This window comes from Poeciliopsis prolifica, unplaced genomic scaffold (assembly GCF_027474105.1).
Source record: "Poeciliopsis prolifica strain line A6 unplaced genomic scaffold, Auburn_PproV2 SCAFFOLD012, whole genome shotgun sequence".
In the NCBI taxonomy this organism is placed as follows: domain Eukaryota; kingdom Metazoa; phylum Chordata; class Actinopteri; order Cyprinodontiformes; family Poeciliidae; genus Poeciliopsis; species Poeciliopsis prolifica.
Window position 1 is genome coordinate 13,149,488 of NW_026562387.1, and position 27,755 is coordinate 13,177,242.

General features: G+C 37.6%; 1 protein-coding gene across 1 annotated transcript in view; it reads right to left on the reverse strand.

Annotated features, from left to right (window-relative positions):
- Positions 1–27,755, reverse strand: part of ptprn2 (protein tyrosine phosphatase receptor type N2) — a 139,340-nt gene that overhangs the window by 40,076 nt on the left and 71,509 nt on the right. The window contains exon 11 of the mRNA XM_055037541.1: positions 19,916–19,980. Within this exon, the coding sequence (XP_054893516.1) occupies positions 19,916–19,980 (65 nt within the window). The remainder of the gene's footprint in view (positions 1–19,915; positions 19,981–27,755) is intronic.

Here is a 27,755-nt window from a genome sequence, read left to right on the forward strand (position 1 = left end):
AACTATAATAAATAAATATATAAACTATATCCAGGGGTGTAAAACCTCAAACTGATCCTACAATCAGAACATTCGTAGCACATGCTTTCAACATCAAATTAAAGCTAGAAAAAAAAAAAGATGTGTCCTCAAACACTTCTGTTCCTTCTTTTCCTTGAAGACCCTGTGAGTGACAACCATCACGTCATGCTGTTTGCATTCCTATCTCCATAGAACAGGAATTATTCTGAATTCAGATTTTGTTTTCCGTCTGTGTCCCAGAGGGCACGGGCAGACTGTCAGGCTAGAGAAGCACATTTTTTGTCTCCAATATTTTCCTTTAGTTTGAGGGGGCTGGGCGGGGGGGGGGGGGGGGGTGTCCTTCTGCAGTGGAGGATGGATGCAGAATTGATGCGTGGTACTGACGCCGTGACTTCTGGTGAGCAACTTCTATTACAAGTGAGAAATAAATAGCAGCTGTAGAAGTTAATGCTCACTAAAGTCAGTCCTCTCTTGACGTCAACCATCTGGAGGAGATCCTACTTCACTATGGCCCATATTAGACAGCTGGGTCAATCTCCTGTCAGGTTCGTCTTAAATCCATGGATGCACAAATAAAAATGTCCCCTTGGTACCAACAAGGATAGAGCCAGAGAGAAGCTGTTATTGCACCTGTTCTTTTGTGACAACCCGCAATATATCAATTATGAGAACACTGAACATGTTTACGTGTCCACAGTTCTCCTTTATTTTTCATTATGAGAGTTCTCCATCAACATTTAACACATTTAAAATAATATAAATACAAAAATTATAGCTCCTTTTTTTTGTAGGTCTCCCTATAATCTGTCAAAATGATCAGAAATTATATGGTTACAGATGGATTTATGTATAAACTGATGTAATAAAGCACAGTATTAAAAATGCATTCCTCTCTTTTATATTTTTCCGTACTTATCTGGACATACACAACACTTAAATCAAATTTCCATACTTTTCCAGACATTTTCTTACTGTCCATGAAGCTTTCACATCTCATCTGCAAATGACACCACAATGTCACAACTCATATCGCGTCACACAGGGAGACCAGTGCTAATGGCTGTCACAACAGGGAGGTCTGACATGCATTGATTGGCTCCCACAAAGACCAAAATCCAAATGTACTCAAGAATCCATCCAAGTTACTACCATGGTCTCCAGTGATAGCTGCTGTTTCTCTTGTAAGTATCTCCTCAGGGTAACATGAGGTAGAACAGTCTCTGCTCTTACTGCTAGGCTTACCTGTCCCTCTCTCTCTCTGCTTTTTTTGACATATATTTTTTTTTCATTTTAAGATTAAAGGACAGAAAAGTGATGTCTTTCTCTAAGCAGTGCCAGGGGTGGTGCATACCATAGAAAGCAGCAAAGAAAGCTGAACAAATCCCTGGGTCAAGTACTCCACCTGACATGGCACTGCAAAAATTTCCGCTGATGCCTGTGTAAGTTAGGAAAAGGACATGGATAAATACGTGTTCCTGTGTGTGTTCAATCTGAGTAGAGAGCATAAAATAAAAGTACTTCTGTTCAATGACATTTCCTTCACGTTTTGGAGAACATTCATAAGGAGGTTTTATTCACAGTTTGACACTTTATGATCAGAAGACCAGAAAAACAAACAGCAAAGTATATGAGTGACTGTCTTGGGAAGGACAGAGATGGGAATTGACATCTTAGTCTTATCAAGATAAGATCTGATCAGAAAATCTGATCAGATGTTATAAACCTCAGCTAGTTTGTCTTCATTTTGTTGTTAATAGACAAAATTATAATTAAAGTCCACCTTTTAATATCTGAGGAACTGATTGGTGGTTCTAGTTTAGAAAATTAAATCTCAAAGTGTGTTCCTGCTATGTAAGAATACATAGCCTCAAGTATTTAAATGGGAAATTCAAGGCAAGTTAAAAGCAATGAAGTCAGATTCTAAGTCAGAATTAAGATTCTAAGTCAAGTCTTTGAGGGGCAAGTCTAAATCAACCCTCAGGTCTTTAAGAGTTAAGACCAGGTAATTAATATCTCAAGTCTTGGAGGGGCAAATCCAAGTCTGAAGTCTTTGGGGCCACATTAACAAGAAGTCACAAGATATCTGCCAAAAGTCCAAGCCAACTCTTAAATCTTTGGGATACAACAGTATGAAGCAGAAAATGCATTGACAGGTTTGAGCTTTTCTTTTCTTTTTTTGGTGCTAATGCAGATATTATCGCAGTTTGTCATGGTGAAGGAAAGGTAATGATCAGAAGACCAGAAAAACAATTCACTGGCCCTCCTGTCCTGCAACCCTTATCTACTTTTTGGTGATGGGAAAATTAATTTCTTCCTCAGGGGTCAAATTACATCCTGGTAGCACAGAAAAAAGGATCTTGTTCTCTACTGCTGAAGATGTGCTCTTTTAAGATGTACTTTTCAGACATTCCTTACATCAGAGCCAAAGAAGACTTCTGGAGAGGGGGTAAAATCACTTGTTTTCTGTTTGGTTACAAGGAAACAAAACCCAAGTTTCAGAAACAACCCCTCCACTCCTGTGAAAAGTTGACGGACTAATTTCCTTCGAGCAGTTTTCTCCGAATGTTTTCTTCGGGCTTCAAAGCTCGATTTGATCATCAGTGATTCTTTCATCTGTCATTTCTTAACTGCATCACAAAAAAAAGCAACTTATCCACAGTGCATCTGAGCATCTATACCTCTATGGAGACCCCTCACCTGGTGATACAATCTGTTTTATCTACAGTTTATCAAATAGAAGAGAAACTTTGCTTGCCAGGGACTGGAACATATATAAAAGTGGGTTTTGAGCAATCAAACAAAATTGCATCTGTGCAGAAGATAACGTTATTTACAGTCCTTTTACAAGAAAACCGACAGCTGTGTTGCGTACCTGCAAACTTAACAAATGTGGGATGCACCAAAAATAGTTGTTCTGCTCGCCTCCTTGAAATAGGCTGCAATAAATTATTCATAATAATATGTGAGCAAGGCCTTTGCAGAGGCTCAATATAGGAAAGCGTTGGAGGTTGAGCTTTGAATTGTTGAGCGGTGAGAAATGTATGCAAAACAAAAAAAATATATATTTTTTTCTTTTCATTTTTTAGATCCTCCAGCTGTTTTTGTTGTCGGTGAAGTGATTTTACAAGATGTGTGCACGGTAGGGAAACATCCACCCTCATCTGGGGTTTAACTCATTTATTTTTTAAATGTTTTTGATTTATATGCTGATAGCATTTATAATGGAACAAAGTGCTCTCATTTGAGTTGAAGATGAGATGAGTTTAGTTTGAATATCTTGTCTGTCCAGATAGTGGATTGTGACTTTAACGTTCTGCTATTTGCTGTGTTGTAGTTTTTCTCAGCAGAAATAAAACAGCATTTAGGCTGAGATAAAACATTGAAAAGTGACACTTGATTCTCTTTCATTTTTGTATGAAATCCTACATTTCCAGGCGGATGAAGCTCAGAGACACAAGAAAAGGTCTCATTCTTGGATTGTACTTGAAACACTTGAATTGTTGTCTCATGCTCATCACTTGTTCAGAGAGGAACCATTTAAATCCCTTGTGTGTGTCAGTCGTCTCATTCTGGATTCCCTCCCAGATGAACCTGTTCAAATAGGTCTCATTCTCCACCCAGGCTTTCCCTCGTTGTGTAGTTCAAAGCAGCAAACATCAATGTGAGCGCTTTACTTGTCACCTCAATTATATCTTAAGCAGAAAGAGATTCACAGTTGCATAGACACAACAGTGTTAAAAAAAAGAAAAAAAAAGATCTTCAAAAATGTTTTAATGGCAGGTAGTTTGTTCTGAGGAATGTGAGGGTGGGGTTTGTTCGCACCATGTGATTTGACGAAACGGTTGTTGAAACAAGGACTCTGTAGGCTAAAATCAGGCTCTTTGCTCTTTTTGCTGTTTGGGATAACTTTTATACCTATTTACTTGTTTAGACTCATTGTCACCTTGAAGGGTAAATTCAGGACAAGTAACGTACTGAATTGGGCTTTTTTTCTCTCTTTAGGGCGTAGAATACAATTTAGGGTTAGAACTAGCACAAGTTCAATCAGGCAATGAGGTGGAGTATCCCGATATATTGCTGTGCATACATGCCCAAACTGGTCTCATGTGACTGGAGCCCCTGATGTCAATGCTTTTACTAGATCGTCCATCTTCTCATCAATTTTGATTCCCAACGCCATGATGCTCCTTTCACCGTGTTTCGACACAGACATCATCTTAACCCCCGTAACGCATTTTGTGTAACTTTATGAAAGTGCCCTTTATATACTGATTTGTTCAAGGTTGGTTGATTGCTTAGTTGAATTTAGGTTGATGTGCCATGCTAGTTTTCTGCTAGAAAGTTCCATTTTGGTTTTGTCTGACGAGAGGATATTCTTTTACATGTTTCTGGAAGAAAGTGAAGATGCATCTCCTTCTCTAGAAATAAAATTTATATATTATCAAACATGCTGCTTCACTGCACCAAATGCAAGAAATAACGCTACGGTTCTGCTAACCGATAAACAGTGATTGCACTGAGTCATGTTTCGAAACAAACAAATATTTGCCTTTATTTGAGTTCTGATTCAGTGAACCATGGTTGAATTCATAATAGTGTGCAACGAGCAAAAGTAAGCAGCAGCTCACACATCTCATTCATACCGCACACATGCACCACTGCAACAGAATCGACACAAGCGCAATTCAAATACAACAAAAATGACCCAATAAAAGCTTGCACATGCAGTTCACTCACTTTGTAATGCTGGGTGCTTCAAACTGAAAGCACAACTTCAATTGTAACTCTTGAATTTTTTTTTTCTTTTAACACTTGGGGGCATTCATAATAGGTTGAATTTTAATTCATGTCATAAAATTGCCAATTGATCCTTCAATATGTAAAAAAATTGAAAAATAAAAAGAGGAAAAATAAAATATTCGGTCATGACTTTGCAGGACCCTGTGAATTTCATCCTGTTGTTCTCAGCATACACACACTGTCCTGAGCACATGAAAAGTCACAAATATACTTTGCAAAACTCCATGCAACTCAATGCTCATATACATGGTAAGATAGGACACTGTATGACAGCGGATAATAATTAATAACCTCAAAAATACCAATAGTTTTTATGTTTACAAACATCATCAGTTGTAGTTTAACATTATTATTTAAGTAGAGTAATTATCACAACATATTTTTCATCGTCATACAATGCAGTGACAATTTTAAGTTAAAGCAGAAACATAAAGAACACGGTGGACACAGATACCACCCAGTGCCTGCAAATGTGGGAATAAAAGGCAAACACTGAGCAGACCTTACATAAACCTTCTGAATTATGATTTTGCAAATACCACCTTTAAAACTTGTTCTTAGCTCACCTGTGATGAAAACGCTATTAGAGCCATGTTTAGTTAAAGTCTCCAAGCTGTGATAAAGTGCATCTCTAAAAATCCAATATTGATCGCTGTTAGCAGCAGACTCATTAATCCAAGTCCTAAACAAAGACATATAGATAAAGCTCAACCAATTTATCTAAACTTTTGGCTGTGTTTTCCAGTATTTTGTTGGGATTAGTTCCCAACTGCTTCCAGCTAACAGGAGCGATGCTTTCTACTAGCAGCTGTGTCGACAGTCCCAATATGCCTGACACGTTTGCTAAAATGCCATCTAAAATTAATTAAACAAAGTCAAGGAAATGTCCCTCGCAACCACAGTAATAATTAAAATCCACCTACTATCAGAGAAAATGTTTTCACTGTCTTAGAGGGAATGAGTTTGCATTAATCAGAGCGGTGTTATCTAAAATATTTGAGCCGTTTTTAAAAGGAGTAATAATGTGATGTGTGGGTGAGAAGAAGCTAAATAAAATGGTCACATTATGATCCGAGTTTTTAAAAGCAGCACCTAATTGGTGAAACGAAATTGATGGTAATGCTTTGTTTTAAGTGAAAAGATAAAAGACCAACATGAATCTCAACCAGAGTCCAAGACAACAAGGAAACTAAATCTTTAATTGTTTCATTCGACTGGAATTCACACTACTTTTTAACTAAAGTGCTCCCAGAAACCCGGCTAGGCATTTTTTATTTTTTTTAATCTAGCAGAAAGATAAAACTGCAATTAATTTTGAGAGGCGGGGGAAAACATTGAGACAATACATCAAGTCACACATGAGTGGTGGCAGGCAGGGATATGTGGTCTGCCGTGGAATAACAAAGGTAGTCAAAGGTAGCGTTCATAATTGAAACTCTTCACAAGAGACTTTGTGTGCTGTTAGACTTTGACACTAAGACTGACAGAGAAAGGACAAAGAGGAGTATTTAGAGTGAAGCACTCTGAGAATTCACAGGTTCTGCAGGACATGTTCTTTCCACACAAATCCATCTACAAGCATTTGAAACACAACATTCTGTCACATGGGTAAGCTTACACAATGTCTGTGAAAAGAGTCAAAATTCTATTTTTTTCTGTTAGGCCTTTGTATAAATATTTTGCTTTGGTTGATCTACATTTAAAAGAAGCTCAACTAGTCATTCTAATAGGTGTACAGAAAGGACCAAACAGTCATGATGAAAAGAAAGTACACCCTTCTTAAAATGTAGGCCTTGTGTAAGTTGCACAAACTGTACCCTTGACACTTACTGAAACTGCTGGCATAATATATGCTGACACACACACACACACGCACACACACACACACCCCCCCACACACACACACACACACACACACATATATATATATATATATATACACCCCTCACTTTAAATTGACTGCATTATTTTTTATGCCAGATTTTCAGATTTTTCTAGACTTAGATTCAACACACTTTTACAATATCGATATAAAAGTTTCCTGCTGAAATTTCTGAAGTTGTTACAGTCTTAGTATTGCACCCAAGAAAACTACAAAACTAAGACTATAAAACAATGGTGGATGGAAGGAATAAAGGAAGAAAAGCTGGATGGATGGATGGATGGATGGATGGATGGATGGATGGATGGATGGATGGATGGATGGATGGATGGATGGATGGATGGATGGATGGATGGATGGATGGATGGATGGATGGATGGATGGATGGATGGATGGATGGATGGATGGATGGATCCATGAATTTTCTTTTTACCAGATACCAATATTCACAATGGGAAATACAAGAGAAAATGTCATTCAAATGCATGTTGATCTTAGTATTTAAGGAATACTAAGTCTAGAGCTACTGGAATAAAATTTCAGTGAATTTTATTCTGAGAAATAATTAAGAGGCTTTATAAAAATTGAAACTGTAGCAAACAAGGCTGGCCGAGAACCCATTTCCATCTGGCGGTAAGACCAGAGAGGAGGAAAATAAAAAATTATGACAAAAAAAAATCTAAAGTTTTTAGTTTTCCTATTCTACTCCAGTAAAACACTTTTCTTAGGGATCTTTTGAACATTTTTAGATACATTTTTTTAGACATTTACAATGTCTTGAGTCTAAGGGGATACATAGCAATTTACTAAAGCATTTCTATAAATATAGGAAGAAGCCTTAAAATGGCACTAAAAGTACAATAATACTGTAATAATGGTTAAGGCTCTTTCAGACACTGCTTAGATCATTTTCAAATAAAACTCCAACTTTAGAGTAGATCTATACTTTTAGTTATTGAGGAAGAAAATGCACTCAGTCACACACTTTCAAATCCAGAGAATTGGAAAATGGGTTCTTGATGAGGTGTCAATGATAAGAGGCTACTTCTGGATTGACAGGTAATTTTTTTGTCTAAACTTCTCACATTTAGGATTTTGTCTGCTCTCAGCTGCTGAAGAAAGTGAAAAGAGTCTGCAAATCAATCATAAACCTTCCATTTTTAAATTAGGAGTTGTACCAATACATTAAACAATTTCATCTGTACATAAGGTAGATTTCAAATGATTGAATCATTCACACGGGACAGAAAGATCTTTATTTTAAACCATATCAAAACTCCAGGTTTACCAAAAATGATACCTTTTGAAAGAAAGAGACAAACAGCAAAACATAGATAAACAATATGGCACATTTACAAGACTTAATTTTTAAAATTAGCCATGATTGTGGAAACCTTGGCTGAAGCTGCTCTCCTATATTATTAATTTAACTAAAAATACTGAATCAAGCCATACTAAAAGACCTAGTGAGGTCCAGTCCAAGTGTAACTGCTGAACTGAAAAAAGGCTTATAGAGAGAAAAGATTCACCAACATGTGGCTGTGATTCAAAAATTTATATTGAAGGTGGTAGAAAATTAAATCTTTGTACTATTAATGAAGTTCTGTTTTTTTTAAGAAGCCCATAGAAAAAAAACTAGAGGCAACCTGAACAAAATTCCTAAAGCCAAAAACATGTTATTGCAGACAACATATTTTCAAGCCGATTCAGTCATAAACAACAGCAAAATTGCTTTTTCCTTCAAAGTTTGTATGTTCATTATTGACAACTCAAAACATATGCAGCATGTAAACCCAGATTACAGAGACTACCATGGTTCTGTTTTTGAATAGCAATCTTTCTGAATCGATAAGCAGCAGGTGGTTTCTTGGTTGTGCTCAAAGTTGAAGAGTTAATGGAAGTGGTGGGAACTTTATCCAAAGAGTCACTTTCTGATCTTTGCATGTCAAGAGATATGACAGATGCTTCTTCCCTCCAATCACTGTCTTATGTTTGAACATCTAAACAAAAGCAAGTACAATTTTGCTTCGGGAAATATTTTTTCAGAATATAAATTCTCATTCTTCAGCTGCCATGACGCATGTACTCAGAGGTTATTGGATGCCATGTGAATTAAGTCTGACACCGTTTGAAACAAGTAAAGTCTTGCTCATGATTGGCCCACTCAGCAGGTGAACTTTAAAAGCAGTTATAATTTTTTTTAAATGGTCACTTTATGCCTATTTAAAAGCAGCAAAATTGTTCTTCATTTCTGCATTTTTTTAAATTTATTTTGCTCCAGCCTTGCTAACAATTTCTGTTCAAAATGTCTCTATGGAAGTGCCTCGGAGGACATTAGCAGATCATTATTCTCCCAGTTTAAATTAAATGAAAACAATAAACATTTTGGATCAGGTTTATTGGACAGCCAGTGCCACATGTCTCCAGCTGCCACCTTGGTTCGGGAGGACGTGCAGCATATTGGGGCCACCTGCCCGAGCACACGCCCCAATGATCAGCTCTGGCTTGTGTAAGTGAAAATATAGATGTAGAGCCACAGGAGGCGGTGCGTAATAGGCTAAGGGTCGTATCCCTGTAAAACGCACGGCGCCGCAGCCTCATAAATTCTCATCAGCGTCTTCATTAAACTGCCCCCCCCCCCCCCCCCCCCCACACACACACACACACACACTTCTCCCACCCCTCCTCTGTTGTTGCTATGACAACGCTGGCCCCGCGTGTACCCTCCGGGGGTGGGAGGCGTGTGTGCCGGTGTAACCCCGGGGGTTATTTCGGGGGTGGAGTGACTTGGCACAGACTCCAGCCGTCCGCCTGAGTGTCAGACTCTGGCTGTGTCTGGACTGCAGGCAGGATCTCTGATTCCTCCCTTTAATTACTGCAAACGGAGGAGCCCGAGTCCATGCTAATGAAGCTACACCAATCAGCTGGGAGGAGTCAGGGGCTGCGCACCGCTAAAGCAACTCTACGCATGAACAGAACTGCCGCTGCTGGGGCCAGAGCTTGCAGCCACAAAGCATGTCTCACTGTCTGTCTGTCTGTCTGTCTGTCTCACAGCTTCAGCAGCTTTGTACGACCAGTCTGCCCTCCAGCCAAAGCGAGTGCCGCGGCTCGTGGAGAGGCCTCTCTGTGCATCCCTAATGAAGTTGCTGCTGCTGCAAGGTCTATAGTACGGCATCGGCTCACATCTCCCACCGCTTCAAACCACAGCCGCTCGCAACAACAACGCTAAGTGTGGCTGATCAGAAATTCTAAAGGCAGAAATTAATTATGATTTAACAATACGTCAGTGGCTCATTATTGTAAATGTGCGCTGTGCAATCAATCCACCATATTTTTTACCCCACAAACATAATTATGCTCTATAGCTTTCAGTGAAGCTTTGAAAATGTATTTTCCTTTTTTTATATATACGTATGTAATGAATAGCAGCAGATGTGACTGCGTCACGGTGCTTCTTAAAATTGGAATATCATTGAAAAAAATTATTTATTTCAGTAATTAAATTAACAGCTCAATGAACGTGCATACATAATGTATGTAACATACATTCATTACACAATGTTTCCTATTAGTTTTTATGGTTATTACAATCCAAAATTCAAAGTTTTTGAAAATTATTGACAAAATTTTAATATTACATTGGACAAATATATTTCAAATATAAATGTGTCACATAATCATGCGAAGGAATCCTGACCTGGCAGTTTCCCAGCAGAATGCACTGACACCCTCTTCTTAAGAAGCTGACTTTAAAGCACAATAATGGGAAGTTGAGTGGAAGAAAAAAATCAGCTCATATTATTGAGATTCACACAGTCTTCTGTTTCTGTATATGATTGAAAAGCCCAGAAATGTTGGTGCAATGGACTACACAACCATGAAGAAGATGAATATTACTATGTGAGTTTCATTCTTTGATTGAAATTAAAATAATTCTAATTTACTGGCATACACCTATTAACATCAAAAGATAACAGTACAATTGCTGCAGATCAGCCTCAAAGATCTGTTTCTTTGCTGCAGTACACAAATTCTATGAGAAAAATCAAGTTTAATGCATCTCACAAATGCTTGATTCTAATTATTTTCAGGTTAGTATTATGCCTGCTGGTGCTCAGATTGTTTGTGTTGCAGCTACTGATCAAAAGCTCTCTTTTTTACACCGATGCACCACCTGTAACCACGCCGGTTGTTCACTACATCTGCGCATTTGCAGCAAACACCTGACATGATGGGAACGCATGTGAATGCAAATAGGCCTATTGGCAGGCATCCATACATGAACATGACTGAGAAATGGGAAGCAAAGCGCTCCTCGCAGCAGGACACAGAAAGGTGTTACATCTGATCTTGATCAGTGCTTTTTTTATTTTTCTTTGCAAGTTGACTCTGCTATGATTGTCTCATGAAGTATGATGAAAGTCAACATGCATTAAAGCAACTGTCCAAAGTTTTAGTCCATATGTGACTCAATAAATGGAGTTGGTGTTGAAACAAAAGTCTGTAAGTCACCTATATTGATGTCACAGACACAAAGTTTAATGTATTAAACTAAAGTTATTATCACCACTAAAATGTTTCACATTATGTCACAGCAGAACTGTAAATTTATATATTTTCTATAGGGTTTGAGTTTATTTGAACACTAGTACATCTCTGTGAAGTATAAATTAAATGATAAATTTATTATTTTTAATTCTAAATGCTTGCTCTGTTACCCCTGAATAAAATCCAGTGCAACTAGTCTTAGCTTTTCACCATAACAGAGAAGCAGCCAAGAGTCCCATGGCAAATCTGGGGGAACTTCAGAGATCAAGAGGAATAGTATGTTGTCACAACAACTGTTAGTTATGTATGTACTACATAAAAGACACAAGAAAAATATGAAAGAAAGCAACATTAATTTTCCTAAAACCAAACACGTGGTGCTCTGGTCAGATTTGACCAAATGTAACTTATTTTCCTACATGCAAATTGCCACATCTGGTGGAAAACTAACACTGCACATTATTCTGAAAACGCTGTTCCCACAATGACACCCTGTGGCATCATGTTGCTCTAGGAACAGGGACAGTTAATAGATACATGGATGGAGTTAAATGAGGGGGAATCCTGTTAAAATAAATGAGACTGAGGCAGTGGTTCGTCTTCCTGCTCTAACCATACAGAGTTGGTTCACATGGCAGGATGGCCCAGCCAAAGTTCAGACTAAATGCAGTCAGGAATCTGTGCCAAATCTTGCAACTTGCTGTTCACAAACATTTCACAAATACTTCTAATCTGGCAAGGCTTGAACAACTTTGTAATGAAAAAAATGGGCAAACATTTCAATTCCTTGAGATGCACTTCAAAGGATTTGCAGGTGTAATTGATGCAAAAAGTGGTTTCTCAAAGGATTGACTCACACTGAAAATGAATGCATGCCACACTCTTCAGTGTCTAAACAATTGAAAACCTTGAATTCACAAACTTCCATTTGATGATCATGTGCTACTGTACATTGGTTTGTCACATAAAACCCTCTATAACACACAGTGAAGTTTTTGGTTGAATGATGACAAAATGTGGAAAAATCTGAAGGCATTCATTGTTGCAAGTGACTTTAAACACCTTCATCTGAGTATTGCTTTATTATCCAGGCCATTCGTAAATATGACTAAGCCTTTATAACATACCATCTCTCAGCAATCAAAGCATATAAGTAGAACTTGTAAAACGACTAAGTGGAGCAGCACAGCGGACCATCATTTCATGCTTTATCCACACAGACACAAGAACCTCACACACCAGCTTCCCAGTCAAGGTCATCATATTAAAGACCATAACAGCTCATCAGGCAATTTAGTTGACCTTGCCATGCAGAAAGTAACTAGCAGTTACAGCAGGATTCGCAATTATAGTCAATTAAAGTCAATAAAAGATGATATGACAGTTGATTACGTTTAATTTACTGGGAGCAAAGTGGTTTCCGAATTGTGCGCTCACTGAGCAATAATTAATGCACAGCTTCAGAGCTACCATGAATTCAGATTGAGTTTGGTTTAAAAAAGTGATAGCTATATGAAGACAAAAATTTGGATTGTATTCAGACTTGATAAGTTTCCCACTCTTTCAATATAAGAACTGATCTTTCATTTCAATGTTACTTTGTTTTCCAATAGTCAAAGAAAGAGATCAAAAAGTTAGTAAACTAAATACTGCTTTGCCCTAATATTTTGTTGTGATGTTAGAAAGATTAGCACGGGCCCGCGGTTGGCCTGCAGCAAGGGCTTTTCCTGGGGCTGTCAGTGCCGAGGTGCCAGATGCGCTAGGCAAGTAACTGCATGATAAATGGCAGAAGGTGAGAGCTCCATGGCTGCAAGCAGGAGCACCTTGCCCCAGCATCCCGCTGCCAGTCCCTTGGCATGCGGCACGCCGGGCCAAATGGCAGCAGCGTCCCCCTTCAACGCTGACATTTAGAACCTCTGCCATGTTATCCAGCTGTGCACATCGCGGGCCCCCCCTGGCACCGTACCCCCAACGTCTCCCAGGCACCAGGCCCCTCAGCCCCACTGCTGCTACTGCCAGATGACAGTCAACAAACATTTACTTGTTTAATCAAGTCTGAAATTGTTCAATGATAATGTGCACCATATATTTGTGTAATATTTCACATCGCAACAGTTTTAAAATGTAAATTTCTTTGAGAAAACTAAGAGTATCATTGGAGTCTGATATTGTGTAGGGTTTTGTTATCTAATGCAAAATGTCCAGGATAAGCTTATAGGGTTTCCTTCATTATTGTGTTGGAAAATTTTTTGCCAGTGCTATAAAAGAAGATCTCAATATTTAAAAAATAAAAATAAATTGCGATTTAATTATGTTTTAAATATTTGATCCAAAGTTTCTATTTAAAATTATAGTTAACACCAAAATGAATCCAATAAGGGAGAATAAAGGACACATTCCTTCTTATCAAGTGAAATGCTATTTAAATAATTATTTTTAAACTAATGTTCTTTAAGCATTCGTGTGCAACTGATTGGTCATTTTTTTACATTTGCATGATTCTAGAAAAGCCATATATTTTAAATTTGTCTCTGTTGCATTTTAGATGCAGCTAATGAAGCTTGATAGGTTTTAAAACATGCCTTACAACTTGTTGACAGGTATATTTATTTATTATGGTGGGCAGAAAACTGCAAAGAAGACCGTGAAAGTAAGATAAGTGGCAATATCTGTGCATTGTGGAAGCTCACATGAAAAAATATCTGTATGGAGCAAATACTATCTGGTTTCAGAAGGGAATATGGTGCCTAGCTGGCAAGAATGGCTGTGCAAGAGTCCAAGAAAACATGCAAAGGATGACCATCTGGCCTATCCTGATGGATCTAAGCTATTTTGGTACCTACATCTCACGGCAGACACCATATAAAAATTAATTAATGGAAATCAACCAAGTAGGACTCTTCTGCTAAAATAAATAAAAACCCTTCCTTGGAAAAGAATGAAGCATTTGATTATGACTTTCTGTTGAATGGATCAACAATGGTGGCACTAAAAACAAAATATCAATGGACACTGAGCCCAATGGCCAAGATGTGTTGGCTACTCCGGAAGAGAACTAAAGACAACAGTAAAAAGTAAAAATCATCCAACAGTGAACATTCAAGAGCAACAAATATATGTTAAAGTATAACCGGATGTCTCCATGGCTGCTCAACGATGCTGTTCTACTCAAAAGCCCTGACACTTCTGACAAACATATCCACTACTCAATCCACTAACCTGTTCTCTCGGCACAGTTCAGAAAGAACTATCAATTGTGTGTCAGGGGAAAATCAACCTAGAAATGTCAACTGCAATGAAAATGAAAATAGGATAGACAAAACAATAGTTGTTTAGATGAAACTCTTCTCTTAAGAAGAAATTAGCACACTTAGGAAGAAAAGATTTACTTTGCAAAGTGTTAGTTAGAAGTTACTTTGTGAAACTTGTTTATTACAAGTGACCAAAAGACTGTTCCCTCAAGTACTTTCTGGAACTGAATGAGTACTTTCAGATCTTACATGTAAGTGAACAAACGACGTTCAGATAAAGTACCCTGTAAGTTCCAGGAAGTAACTGTAAATTATGGAATCCAATAACCTGCTTGAAGTTTGGTCTAAACCTCTATAGATTTCGCTGGACAGCATTTAAAAAAATTTCAATATACTTTTTTCTGATTGTTTTGGCACTAGTGAGAGAAAAGGTGGTGGATGTGCAGCAACCGTCTCAATGAGGTGAATCAAACACAGGATGGCTGAGTCCAGGACTGTCACTTCTGTCTGTGGAGCACCTGCTCTACCACTACACCATGTGACAATGCAGCTAGCTAGCTAGTTTATGCACTCTTTCCTCTGTATATTAAGAGTTTGGGGATAACTCTATAAAATTTTATTTCTTGAGGACAAAGTATCCAGTTAACCGCAGAATGTTATCTGAAATAGAAACTTGAAAAAAAAAAAAGTAGGAGGTAAGGACTTGGACAATAAAGAAAATACAGGACAAGGGTAGAAAGTATTCATAATGGTGTAAAATCTTTCATGATTGCATTTTTTTATTTAGTTTAATCTATAGCTCTAAACCTCCTTCAAGGGCAACTTCACCTTAAACTCTTCTTTCAGGAGGAAATATAAATATCCAACAATTTTTCTTCACAAGACTGCGCAGAACCGTCTTTTAACAAGTTCAGTGAGAAAATCATGTTGGCTACATTCAGAAACTATAGGTTCTTTTAAAAAAGGCAGCAGACAAAAAAGAGGCAAGGAGAAGATGGGAGAGTAAACACTTTACATTCTGGTACTCATTAAAAACAGACAAGTCCAGCCTTTCCCGCGAGAGAGCACGCGTCATACTATATAGAGGCAAATACCAAGCTGCATGGCTTGGAATCAAAGGCATTTCTGCAGTCCAAAGGTCAGGTGATGGTAAAAGGTTGCCGAGAAACAGAGTTGCTGGCCGGGCTTTCATCAGTGGGAGGCAGCTGGAGTTTCCAAAGAGGCAGCGTTACTTGGGGCTGAAGGCACAGTGGGGCTGCTCCGATATGACATTTCACATCCAGATCTGCCACAGTAATGGCATTTTAGCCACTTTTAAAAGGGCTGGATTGGCCTTCCTGTATTGTTAAAATTTTCATAGACAGCCATTCCTATATTGTTTGGGCTTTTTACAGTGTCTGAAGAAAATTGTCTTTGTGAAAAAGGCAATTGGAGCCAATGTAGGAATGATTGGCTGATACAAATACTGAAACTCCACATGATACAACCCGGGAAGAAGATTCTACATTTTGCAATGTTAATAAACGACTTTTATAACCTCTATGGAAATGTAAACTTGAATGAGAACAAAAGATCTCAAATTTACATAAAATATATTTATCCTATCTTGTGATTCTTTGATTTTGAAAAAAAAAAAAAAGCAGTACAACATGTTTCCATGTAAAGCTCGTCGCGGTTATTTATTTGAGTCGCCATGCCCCCTCTCTCTGTTAGGAAACGGTTTGTGTAGTTTTGCTTTGAAGCTGCTGCTGAGATGATTTGTTCCATTTGCTTGGGGAAATTGCAGTGCCTGTTACTTGCTGAAGTAATTTTTTTTTTTTTTTTTTACAATATGCAAGCTTTGTAAGATAAAAAGAAAGCAACATGTGCTGTTTCCTGTTAATAAAACAACAACACAGAAATAAATATTCATGGTAAACAAATCTTCTATCAAAACAAAATGCTAATCTGCATGATCATATTTCCACCAGAAGATATCAAAACCCAGAGAGTGAATTAATGGTGATTTAAAAAAAAAATATATTGGCTTATTTTTACTATACTTTAGTATCTCTCATTTTCAGAAAATCTGTGCCATTTCTCATGCTTTTCCTTGACATTTTGGTAAATAGGCTAAATTTGATTTCTCTGGTTATCTAACATAAATTTATTATATTTGCATTCAAGTCTGGTGGAACAGTTTTCTGATCACTGAAGCAAGAGCCCAGGCTGATTAATGACTCCAACAATTAAACCCAAAATCCAATAATTTCTTATGGCAATTAATGTAACATACTTTTATATGAATATACAAATGTTTTTATCACTGATGTCATGTACTCTGCAACAACAGAACATGGCAAAGTGGTAGGAAAATTTACTAAATGATATTTAATGTAATAATGCTTGGCTGCATTATTACATTAAAATCAAATGCTGTAAAGCCAGAAAACAAGTAGCCACATTAAAAAGTGTTCATGATGACTTCCCTTTCCAACTTGAAGTTGATATGACAACTATGTTGAAACTTTCATAACCAAAGATTTGTTAATGCTTTTGTCAATGAAACCTGGGGTTTAGGCTACTGAGAACTTCAGTTATTATGCTAATATCACAAAACTGATTCATGTTACTGGGAGATAAAATATTTGTAAAGTATGAAGTGACATTTAACCTGCTATTGTTCAGAATTTAGAGATTGCTTTCCAGTATATTTATATATCACTTTTGTGGAAGTTGCAGTTTCCCAAAACCTACAGATGGATATATTTACATATGAGTTTGGGAAAGGAGAAAATCAACCCACTGTCTGCATGGTAGAAACTGGGGAAAAGCATACTAGAAACATATAAATTGTTATTTTACAACCACACAAAAACTGATGTTATTTTGGAGAGAAAATGCATTATTGTCCCGCATGCACAGCACTGAAGTTTTTCATCTGCCATACATGATTTAAATTTAGTGGTGGAATAATCAGTCAGCATTCAGCTATGGGAATTCTGAGCTTAATGAATGCCTCTTCACATAAGCAGTTTGCCGGAGTTATTCTGAACACAAGACTGCTGTCAAAATGTCTATGAATCTCAATTTAACCACCATCTCAACCACATGGGGACTATTTCATGCAGGCTGTCTGCATGTCTAAATGCGAGAATTAGAAAAATATTGTTGCAAAGAAAATACAATTAGATTTCAGTTTCTATATCAAACTGGCAGAGCAATTAAATAATTACCATTTTCTTAATATTGCATTTTTAATCAAGAGGAAAGCCCTTGTACATTAGGGTAAATCATTAATTGATTTTTAATCACACAGTAAGTTTGTGGTCATTACGATATAAATTTTGAATCTTAAGGATTATTTTGTGGATTAAATATCAACCACACAAACATTAAGTAAGATGTAAAGGTCATTCCCTCTGTATTTAAAAACAAGAGTAGTGATTATTGAATATCATATGAGAATTGAGGAATATTATTTTAAAAAGACCATCTAATACTTTGGTTGACAGACCTTAACCAAACAGACTATTTACCTAGTTCTAGCTGTGCGCCATCAATGGCTATCAGCATCATTGCTGCTGCCTCCAGATGCTGACGGAGGGAGGAAGGGCAGCAGCTGTTTAGGAACAATTATGTTTGAGGTATCAGCATGAGCTACAACATGCTGGACTTTATATACCAAATTGAGAGTGCATCATATTGTAAGCCAACTTTCTATCATATTGTAAGCCAACGTCCATGTAATATAATGGAGTGGATATTGCTTAGTTTATTGACCGATGTCCCGTCCTCCCCACTTTGACATTTGCTTATCCTCATGAGCATCTCCCAGTATTGACGTTTGCTCTATCTGGACATCTTCCTAAGCTGTTCTGTCATTTGTCACCCTTTAAATAAAAACCAAGGAGGTGTGGGAGCTGACAGTGATAAGGCTTAATGACACAAACCACCATGGTCGTTTCATACAAACTAAGAAGAAAGAATTCACAGTACGGCTTAATTTCCTGCTTGGTACCTGTAATGGATTCATAGCACAATTTTACCCGGCATATTTCCATCCATGCCATTAATAAGCACAATAAAGAAGAACCTCTCTACAAACCATGCCATGAATTCACTCATAACTGCAGTCAATTTAGAGGAAATTTATTGAAAGCAGGCTTTTGGTTTAACACCTTTTAAACTAATGTATTTGGAGAGCGCACTCCACATGCTCTCCTGTCAAAAGCTACCATTTTCTCCCAACTTAGCCTTAACTCTCCACTTCTTGGATGCAAACTGGTGAGGTCAACACATGCACATTCGAGCTCATAAAACATCCTCTAAGTGGCCTTTCAGGATTTCTACTTTGCTAACTCACTTTTTGAAGAGCAATAAACGCAGCGCTTCTATAAAAACGAATCTCACAAAATCCAGCTGGGAGCAGATTTCCTCATGAGGTGGAAGACTAACTCTTCCTTTCTTGCTCTCCCTCTCTTCTATTCATCCCTCCCTCAGACTGTCTCCTGCAGAGAGGCTATTATTGCAGCTAATTATCTACAAATAGGCCCAATATGACAAACACAGAACCAAGCCAGTGCTGGCTAAAAGTGTAGGAATCATTCTGTGATGAAATAAAAGAAACGGGGACAAAGACCAGAATAAAAAGTCATACATTAAAATAATATTTTTAAAAAAGAGGCAAAATCTGAGATAATTATGAGGAACATGACAGAGACACAATGTGGTATGAGATGAGAGGAATTGTGGGACCAAAAAAAGATATGAGGGAGGCAGATGGGCGAAGAAAAGCAGCACAGAGAGAGGACTAACATGGGGAAATGATCTTGTCTTTGCAATGTGTGACGGTTGTTGCCATTGGCAACTGTCCTGCAGTGCACGGGCCACATCCACTTAGCTCCCAGGGTGCTTCAGGATCAGGATAGCTCAGAGGTCTAAGGCTGTCTGGCTCATTTACATAAAGAAACTCATTTACCAGGCAAGCATGGAGGGCTATGACGCATCAATGGGGGCTTGATTAGATCTTTACCTTTGATACATATGAATATTTATCATGGCTGAATAACATTTGCTCTCCTTTCATCTGGATCATCCAGAGAGTACTCCGCCTCCTCTTAATTTTTTTCCAATGAATATGTCAGCGAAGCATCGGGGATCATGACAAGTGACGGTACTCGAGATAATCCGGTCATTGTTGCAAGAGATCAACACTCTCTTTAGGTTTTTACAAACTGCATCAGGCTTCTGTCTTGTTATTTATATTTACTCTGGGCTCCAAGAAACTTAGAGGAAATCAATTAGGGGGACAGCAGTCACGGTGGCTCCTTTTAAAATGTGTGTGTGAAATAGACCGCTGCAGGTGTGAGAGGTTGAAACCGCAAACATGGCATCCACTTTTTCAGCAGCCGTTTCAATAAGTTGCACTTACATCACTCACTCCGGCCTCCACTATCTTCAGGCCTGTCTCCTTCTGCAGCTGCTGCTTTTCTTGGACTGCAAGGGAGACAAAAGCAGAGGAGATTTGATGAGGTTTTTTTCAGTTCCAGAGACAGAACAAGGAATCAGAGAAACTGAGAATGATGCAGTGGATGGATTAGTCTGAGTCAAATGTCAAACTGGTAAAAGTTAAGAGCAAAATGAATCAGCTATTAAATGTTTAACAAATATCTTCTAATTCCCCCAAAAATCTGACAATATAATATAAAAAACCATATATGGTGATGCAGGTACAGGCATCAGACTGTACCAAACCTCCAACCCACTAGCACACCATTATAGAAACATTGCAGCCTTGACATTGTTGAACTAAATTTAGCTTTAAGCTCTTAAAATTGGCTTAATATTTTGCATATCTTGCTTGCATTACTTTCCGTTCAAACTCAGAATCTCTCACACCCCTCAGCTACCATAGTGAGAGCCACCGTCCCCACACTTGACAACCTGGCACCCGTATGTGCACGGATTTCAATTTTCATAATTAGTTTGTTAAATCAATAAGTGGGTCTTATCACAGGACACAAAACAACTAGCTGTGCAGCAGTTTTAAAAATAGCTAGTACATTTTCAGAAACAAGGCGAGATTTGTTTTACCTCTGCCTCCAGAAAGTGGACGAACAAAAAGCACCAAGTTAATAGGTGTTGAGAAAGTTCAGCTTTTCTTGACAACAACTTACGAGAAGTTATCTAAATGTATACACTCCAGGTTGTGGATAATTATGGAAACTATTTGTTTTATCTACTACTACCCTGACATGGTACACGCACTGTGTCCTATAAGCACTCCTCTGGCTTGCAAGTTAAAAAGTGCACATAAAAATGCACCTATTATTATGCACAAGTATCCATTCTTTCTGAAGAATACCAGAAAGCAGAAGAAGTGCTTGTACATTCACAGCACACAATAACTTGAGCTCCTGCCTTTGTTCTTGCGGTAATTAATACACCACCCGAGTTTGATCCTCAGATCTTGTGATCTAATCAAATATGGCATGCTATTTTCAATGCTTTGTTCACAAAGGACATTCTCATGCAAATCAAACTGAAGTGAGGCGATGTTAAATATCCATCACTCAAGATCACACAGTTTTGCCGACTTTTTCCCTCCACGCTGTCCTCGATGTCCCCTCCTTACTTTGATGGAAACATTTATATTAGAAAACAAAAATCAAAGGAGGCCCTAATAGATTAAGCCAAATTATAGAGCCAAAGCGGAAAATACAGCATCATTTAATTGAGTTTGTTAGCATGTGAATGTGGCTGCTAATTTGGAAAAGGAAAAAAAGGAGAAAGAGAGCAGGTCCTTTAAATCCCATCTCCCCAGATGAAGGCTATGCAAATGACCCTGAAGAGCTGAACCCAACCTCACACTCCAAATTCAGCAATGGGTCTGTTTAATTAGTATTTTAATCTATCCCAATGATTGCACTCAGTCCACAATGTATGCAGAATTCTATCTAATTAAGGATGCTACTTTTAGGGTAATCATCCATCTCTTTCTCCCTTCCTCCATCACCTTTTTTCTTTCTGCTTATTAAGGATTCTGCAAAAATTGATCATCCTATCATCCCATCAACATGGCAGGCGAGGAGACATCTTCTATTTTAGGTGTCATCCAAGGGTTTCTGGAGGGATGGCAAAAGTGGACAAAAAGAGATCTTACTTAAAGGGCTGGAAAGGTTAAACGTACATCCAAATCAATTCAATTAAAAAATATTGTATTACTGAAGACACCTCTGACTGAAAATACTCTGTTGTTGTGTTAGAGTCTGATGAAGAGGATAGTCAGGGATGAATGTGATTTTCTTGAATTTATGAAGAATCCTTATTTGACCAGTCCCCAGAACAGAACCAGTCTTCTTCATCACCTTGACAGATATCTCTGGTTATTTTACCAGGTACAACAGAGCAACAGAATGAAGAAGAAAGGGAATTTAAGTGTTTTCAAATGGATGAAAGTTTTAATGTGAAAGTACACATCATTAAATGCATTTTTGCCATTTGACCAAGACCAACAAGTCAAACCAGTGAAGCAAGACTTAATTTCCCAAACTATGACCTGTAGATGAGTAGAGATCACAAAAATATGAAACATGAAAGAAAAGCTGCAGTCATTATATGAAGGGTTTGATGATATAACAGCACTAAAATCTTTACCTTAGTTTATTGAAGAGGGCATACGTTTTGAGGTGCCATTTTTTAAAAATTTAAATATACTTTAAATTAAAGTGATCAGGTCTTTTGTTAACCTTTAATTATCTGTGAGGCACAACTTCTAAATTGGACAGTTATGAACAACTTAGGTTTTTACAGAAATGTAAAAATAATTTTTTATGTAAGTTAGATTTTAACTGTGTGCAAAACATTAATAACAGTATCTTTGGCATGAAATCCCTCCTTAAGCTTGTTAGTGCCCCCTCTTAGAGGGACAATGGGACACCATGGGCATGTGGAGGAAGAAATTTACATCATGGATGTGCAGTCAACAAATCTGATGCAATCTTGTCAGTGTGGACCGATATTTCCCAGAGGAATGGTGCTGACAGCCTGCGGAAGCCATGCCACAAAGAATTAAGGGAAACTTGATATCAACAAGGTGTGTCTAATAAAATGGCCAAAGAGCTTACATCTGATGCATAGTCATAATTTTTTTTTTTTTGCCATTTTGAGTGAATTAATCTCACTCAGTTTCCACTCCTGTAGCCATATTGACTCTCTGTAGGTAACTCCAGTACCTGTTTAGGAGGGGGTAATGAGCGAGGTAATTGGGCCCAGCTGGGTGAGGGTGGAGGTGGTGGAGGAAGGCCAAGATGCTTAAAGGTCAAACAACGTTTTGGTCCTAATGAGGACCCCTCTAGGGTCCCAACACATCATGAGCCAAACTAGAAAAGATTAACCAGGAATCAACAGATATATGTGTTGCAGCGGCAGCCGGCACGGTGGCTCAGGGTTGACAGACAAGCTGACATTAACCATCTTAATGTGAGAGAAAAAAAGCCCGAAGGCCTGAAGGTCAGCAACGAATCAAACTAAAAAGTCTCCAATCAACCTGAGTGGAAGCAATGTCCCAAAACAGCCACTTTAAATGTAAATACAATGTAGTTCCAAGCTCATTAGCTGGTGACTCAGTTGATCTGGGTGACTCTTACAAGCCAGGCAGACGAATACTTGTCTTCTCACCGCCTGGACAGATAACAGCCTTGGGCGTCTCTTTTTGGTCACCTCTTCTATTAACCTCCCTCTGGAGCTCACTCACTTTCTCTTTTCGCACACGCGGGCACAGATTTTGCAAGTTTCAAATTAGCGACCAAATACCCCTGACAGGCTGTGGAAAAGAGATGTCAGGTCTCATTTCAAAGAAACTCCTCCAGCCTTTTTAATAGGAATTGTCTGACTCTATCGAGGCTGATTTCTAAAGTGAAGATCTGATCACTGCTGTTCATTTGATAATTTTCTGAATCAGACTGAGCCAAATCATCTGATGTTCTGCAGGCAGAGAAAGACACTAAAAAGGATTTTTGCCCTGTCTTTTGCTTCTTGTTTGCATAAGCGTTAGCAAAAATTCAACACAAAGACAACAGATTTTAGCTGTAGGTATCCATCCAAAACTTGAATCATGCAGAGAGACAAATTTTGAGCTTTTTTTTTTTGCAAACTTAGAAAAAAAATGATTCTCCATTCAAAATTTTCTTCACCCATTTTATGATACATCTGTTTTTTGAAAACCCATAACATTAAACCAGGAGCATTTGAATGTTTGGAGAGAGCGATTTGATCTGTTGCAGTCATGAAGAAGCTAAGCTGAAATTTCTTGATCAGTCCATTTATTTTCAAGATTTCATAATAAAGAAGAGTGTCGCTGAACTGAGCTTTCCCCATTGTGTCGCCAGACTCTGCCTCAGAGGTAGGATGAGGAGTTTATAGGAGAGCAGGTGTTCTTCATCTGCTACAAAAGGAAACAGCTAAAGTGCTCCAACCAGGGTGCTTCCTGAACAAATCCCTTTGGAAGTTTACGAGGCAAGTCCCACTGGGAGAAGATCCTGGGAAGACTCAGAATGAGCTGGAGAGTGACACTTATGAGAGGGATAGTGTGGCTCTCCTTTCTATTCCCCCCCCCTGCAAACCGACAATAGACATGCGCAAGATGATGGATGGTTTGATCAGTAAATCAGATTTTGCTGTGTGGTGTATGTGCATTTCGAGGTGGAGAAGGTTTATATCTCAAATAACTAGCACTTTAAACAGCAGCTTGAATACTTTTTATATCCATTACAATATAGAATTTTATGAACAAAATTGTTTAAATTATGCATGAGAGTTGAACATTGTAATAATCTTTTGTCTCTGAGATTTATACTAAAAATCTTTAACAACCACAAAGTATAAACATAAAATTAACTCTGGGATGGCTAAATAACAAAGCCTAATGAGAATAATACAAACTTTGTACATTCTTCTGATTATAGGGTGTGATCAGATCTTTGGAGGATAATAAACATTAGTTTATTCTTCAGCTTTTAAAAGTTGTGAATATGTTGCCTACAATGACTGCCATCAGTGACCTGCTTAAATTAATTATCATAGCCACATTTGCTACATCCACAAAGACAGCTAACTTCTGACTTATTTCACTTGCAGTTTTTTAGTCACTTCTACTGATAATTACTGATAATATATGTGTGGTGAACACTGAATCAGCTTTAATCATCAACACAACTGTATGATGAAGAACAGAGATGTGCTTGTAGACTTATTCTAAAGAGGAAAAAGATTATTTCAATCAACTATCTAGAGGGTGATCAAACATGCTGCTGCCTTTTTTGACACTGATTAAGGAAAATGCAGATAAAACAAGCAAGCAGAAATTAAAGCTGGATTTTTCTGTGACCTTTAAACATCTCTGCAGGATATGCACTTACCAAAATGCATCAAGCGTTGAGATATAATTTGATTAAATTGCTGCTTTTCTCTGCCATATGCTGAAAACTGAAGCACTCTTCATTATGGATTCTAACAGCAAATCACGAATGATTATCATGAAGCCATCAGAGCTTAAAACCATGAATATATATATTCATTTTTTCTGATATATGACTGTGTTGTTATTGTTAGAGGCAATATAAATTCAGCATGAGGAGACAAATCACCCTCTGTGGGCTGTAAATATTTGGCATTTCAACATGGCACAGCAAATAGCAAATTCACATGAGTTTTGTGTTGCTTCTTTGGCCAAATAGGGGTATATAGTTGACAAAATGCATATTTCACCATGCTCTGATTGATCTGTTAATATTGAATAACATCCTCATCCGTTCCATCTATCCAGCCCTTCTCTCTTGTGTTCCTTAGGTCGTCCATATTCACCACTTCCATCACTCTATCCATCACTCCAACCAAACAAAATGAAAGTGTTTATTGCGGAGGAGGGCTGATGCTCACGCCTCTCCACAGCCGTTAGCCTTATCAGCAGGAAATCGCTCCAATATTAAAGTTGCCATTCCGCCCACCTCTCCCCCCCACCCCTGCATATGATGGGTGTCTCTACCTATCAGAGGTAGAGACTGAGGTGAGGAGGAGGTGGAGGAAAGGAGAAGATGCACCTGATCCCTCCACTCCCTCCTGCATCACCACGGCTGATAAGAGGCATGGCAGCCCATTTTTTCCAGTCAAAATCCTGGGAGAGAAACACAAAAACGCAACAATACAGAGAACTACAGCACCGACTTCAGAGCAGACGCACATTCATTACATGCATGACAGAAAACATACGTGACTCCTCCACACCCGACATCTGAACACAGATGCTTATCAAAATGTAAATAGCTGCACAAGCATAGTTGCTCCTTCTATTACGCTTTTTCTTTCGCCCAATATAGCTAAGTGTATGAGATAAGAGTGGTAAAAGACTTCAATAAAGGTCTAAATTTTCAATCTTAATACACGTGTTTGCATGTCATTTTCAGATGCTACCTTTCATATTATGTATAAAATAAGTTGCCAACACCAATGTGGAGCATTTTAAACCAGAAACTACAGCAAAAGCCTTGACAAATGCTAGGATCCACGCAGCCACATGCATACTAAGCATAAAGAACCAGAGGTGTTCCCATTAGTTTTCACGCACTGTACAACAACCATGGCTACTTAAAATGGTCAATACTAGATCTTAACTGCACCACTTAAGCTATTATTCAATGTAGAATTTCTTGTCATAAACGGTAACCAGAAACCTAGGTAAAGTCATTAAAACATCATCAGCTGTTCACTGACCAAGGCAAGCTGAGAAGCACAGAGAATTTTAAGGTGAAGAGCTGCTGAAGGACTCCTGATAGAAGTAGAGGGGATTTGAAGAAGGAGATAAATTAAATATAAAAGAAACATTGCCCAGCATCTAAATGTACAAGAAAATAACTTTAAATGAACCTCATAAGCAAAGAGAAGTTTCAGGGGCATTATTAACACCTGATGAGAAACCAAAAGTTGTTTCTATAATCTTTAGACTGATCGAGCTATAGCTAATTAAATATGCTAAACCTTAATTAAATCAAAGGACGCATCTAGCACATCATGCAAATGAGAAAAAAAAAAGAGGAACATTGTTGTAGCTAGAGACGAATATTATAAACTCATCTTAAAGCTTTTATTATTTAATCAAAGCGTTGATTAATCCTCTAGTTTATTGTAGTAAAACTGCAAAAATGACAATCAAATTTTTTTCAGAACAAAGACTGTTTTTACACAACTAAATAATAAAAAAAAAGAGCACGAGAAAATTGAAAAAGGATTAATTCTGCGCACAAATAATCCCTGTCTTAATAGAACTTGAATACCACTTTGATAGTAGGTTTGTTATTTAAGGAATGTACTAAACAAAAATCCTTAATGCATGTTTGGTCCAACATCTAAAAAAACTGGCTGACTAAAATATAAGGCATTGTTAGTTGTTATTTGAAGGAAACTACTCATAAAACAGCCTTAAGAAAAGGGAATGAATTCATAGTAAAGAAAAAATATGAAGAAAAGATGAGATTGGTAATTGGATCAAAAAAATTAATTGAGATCTATAAACACTCTGAAGCCTTTTTTTGTATTATTTTAATTTATTTACAAAATATTTGCAATTTGAATCAAAATAACTCTAGATGTTAGTGACCAAACTAACAAACTAACAAACTGTACAAAACAAGAAAGTCCTAAAAAATGTGCTGGGTGAAATCCAAAGTCAAAAGATAATCTTCACATTTCAAGGGTTCATTGACAATTTTAGGTTTTTGTGATAAAAATATAAAGAAATCTATTTATTATAGAAGTAGAGGACAAATAAAAATGAGACATAAAGTTGTAAAATATGCAACAGACAGTCAAATCCAAGATGAATACATGGGAAAATGTGCAAAGGCAAATCTTCAAAATTTCTACCCATTTCTCAAATCACAATTAAAAAGCAGTTACACATCAGACAGATTCAGACTCGCATTACATTCATCTTTCCAAACCCTTTGTACACTTGACATTACTTTTTAATTAATATAAATGTAATGCGTTGTTGCTTGCTTAACATTTTAATAAGATAATAATATTATAATAATATCTCATTAAGATATTAAGCAAAGCAAAGAAAGAAAACCAGACATGATTTACAAAATAAGGTAAAGGTAAAAAAAATATACTTCAGCATTTCCATGTCACTGAGCTGTTGCCAACTACAATATAATAACATATGAATGCAAAATACAGAAAGCTGCTTTTGCCATACTTTAAGATTTATAACA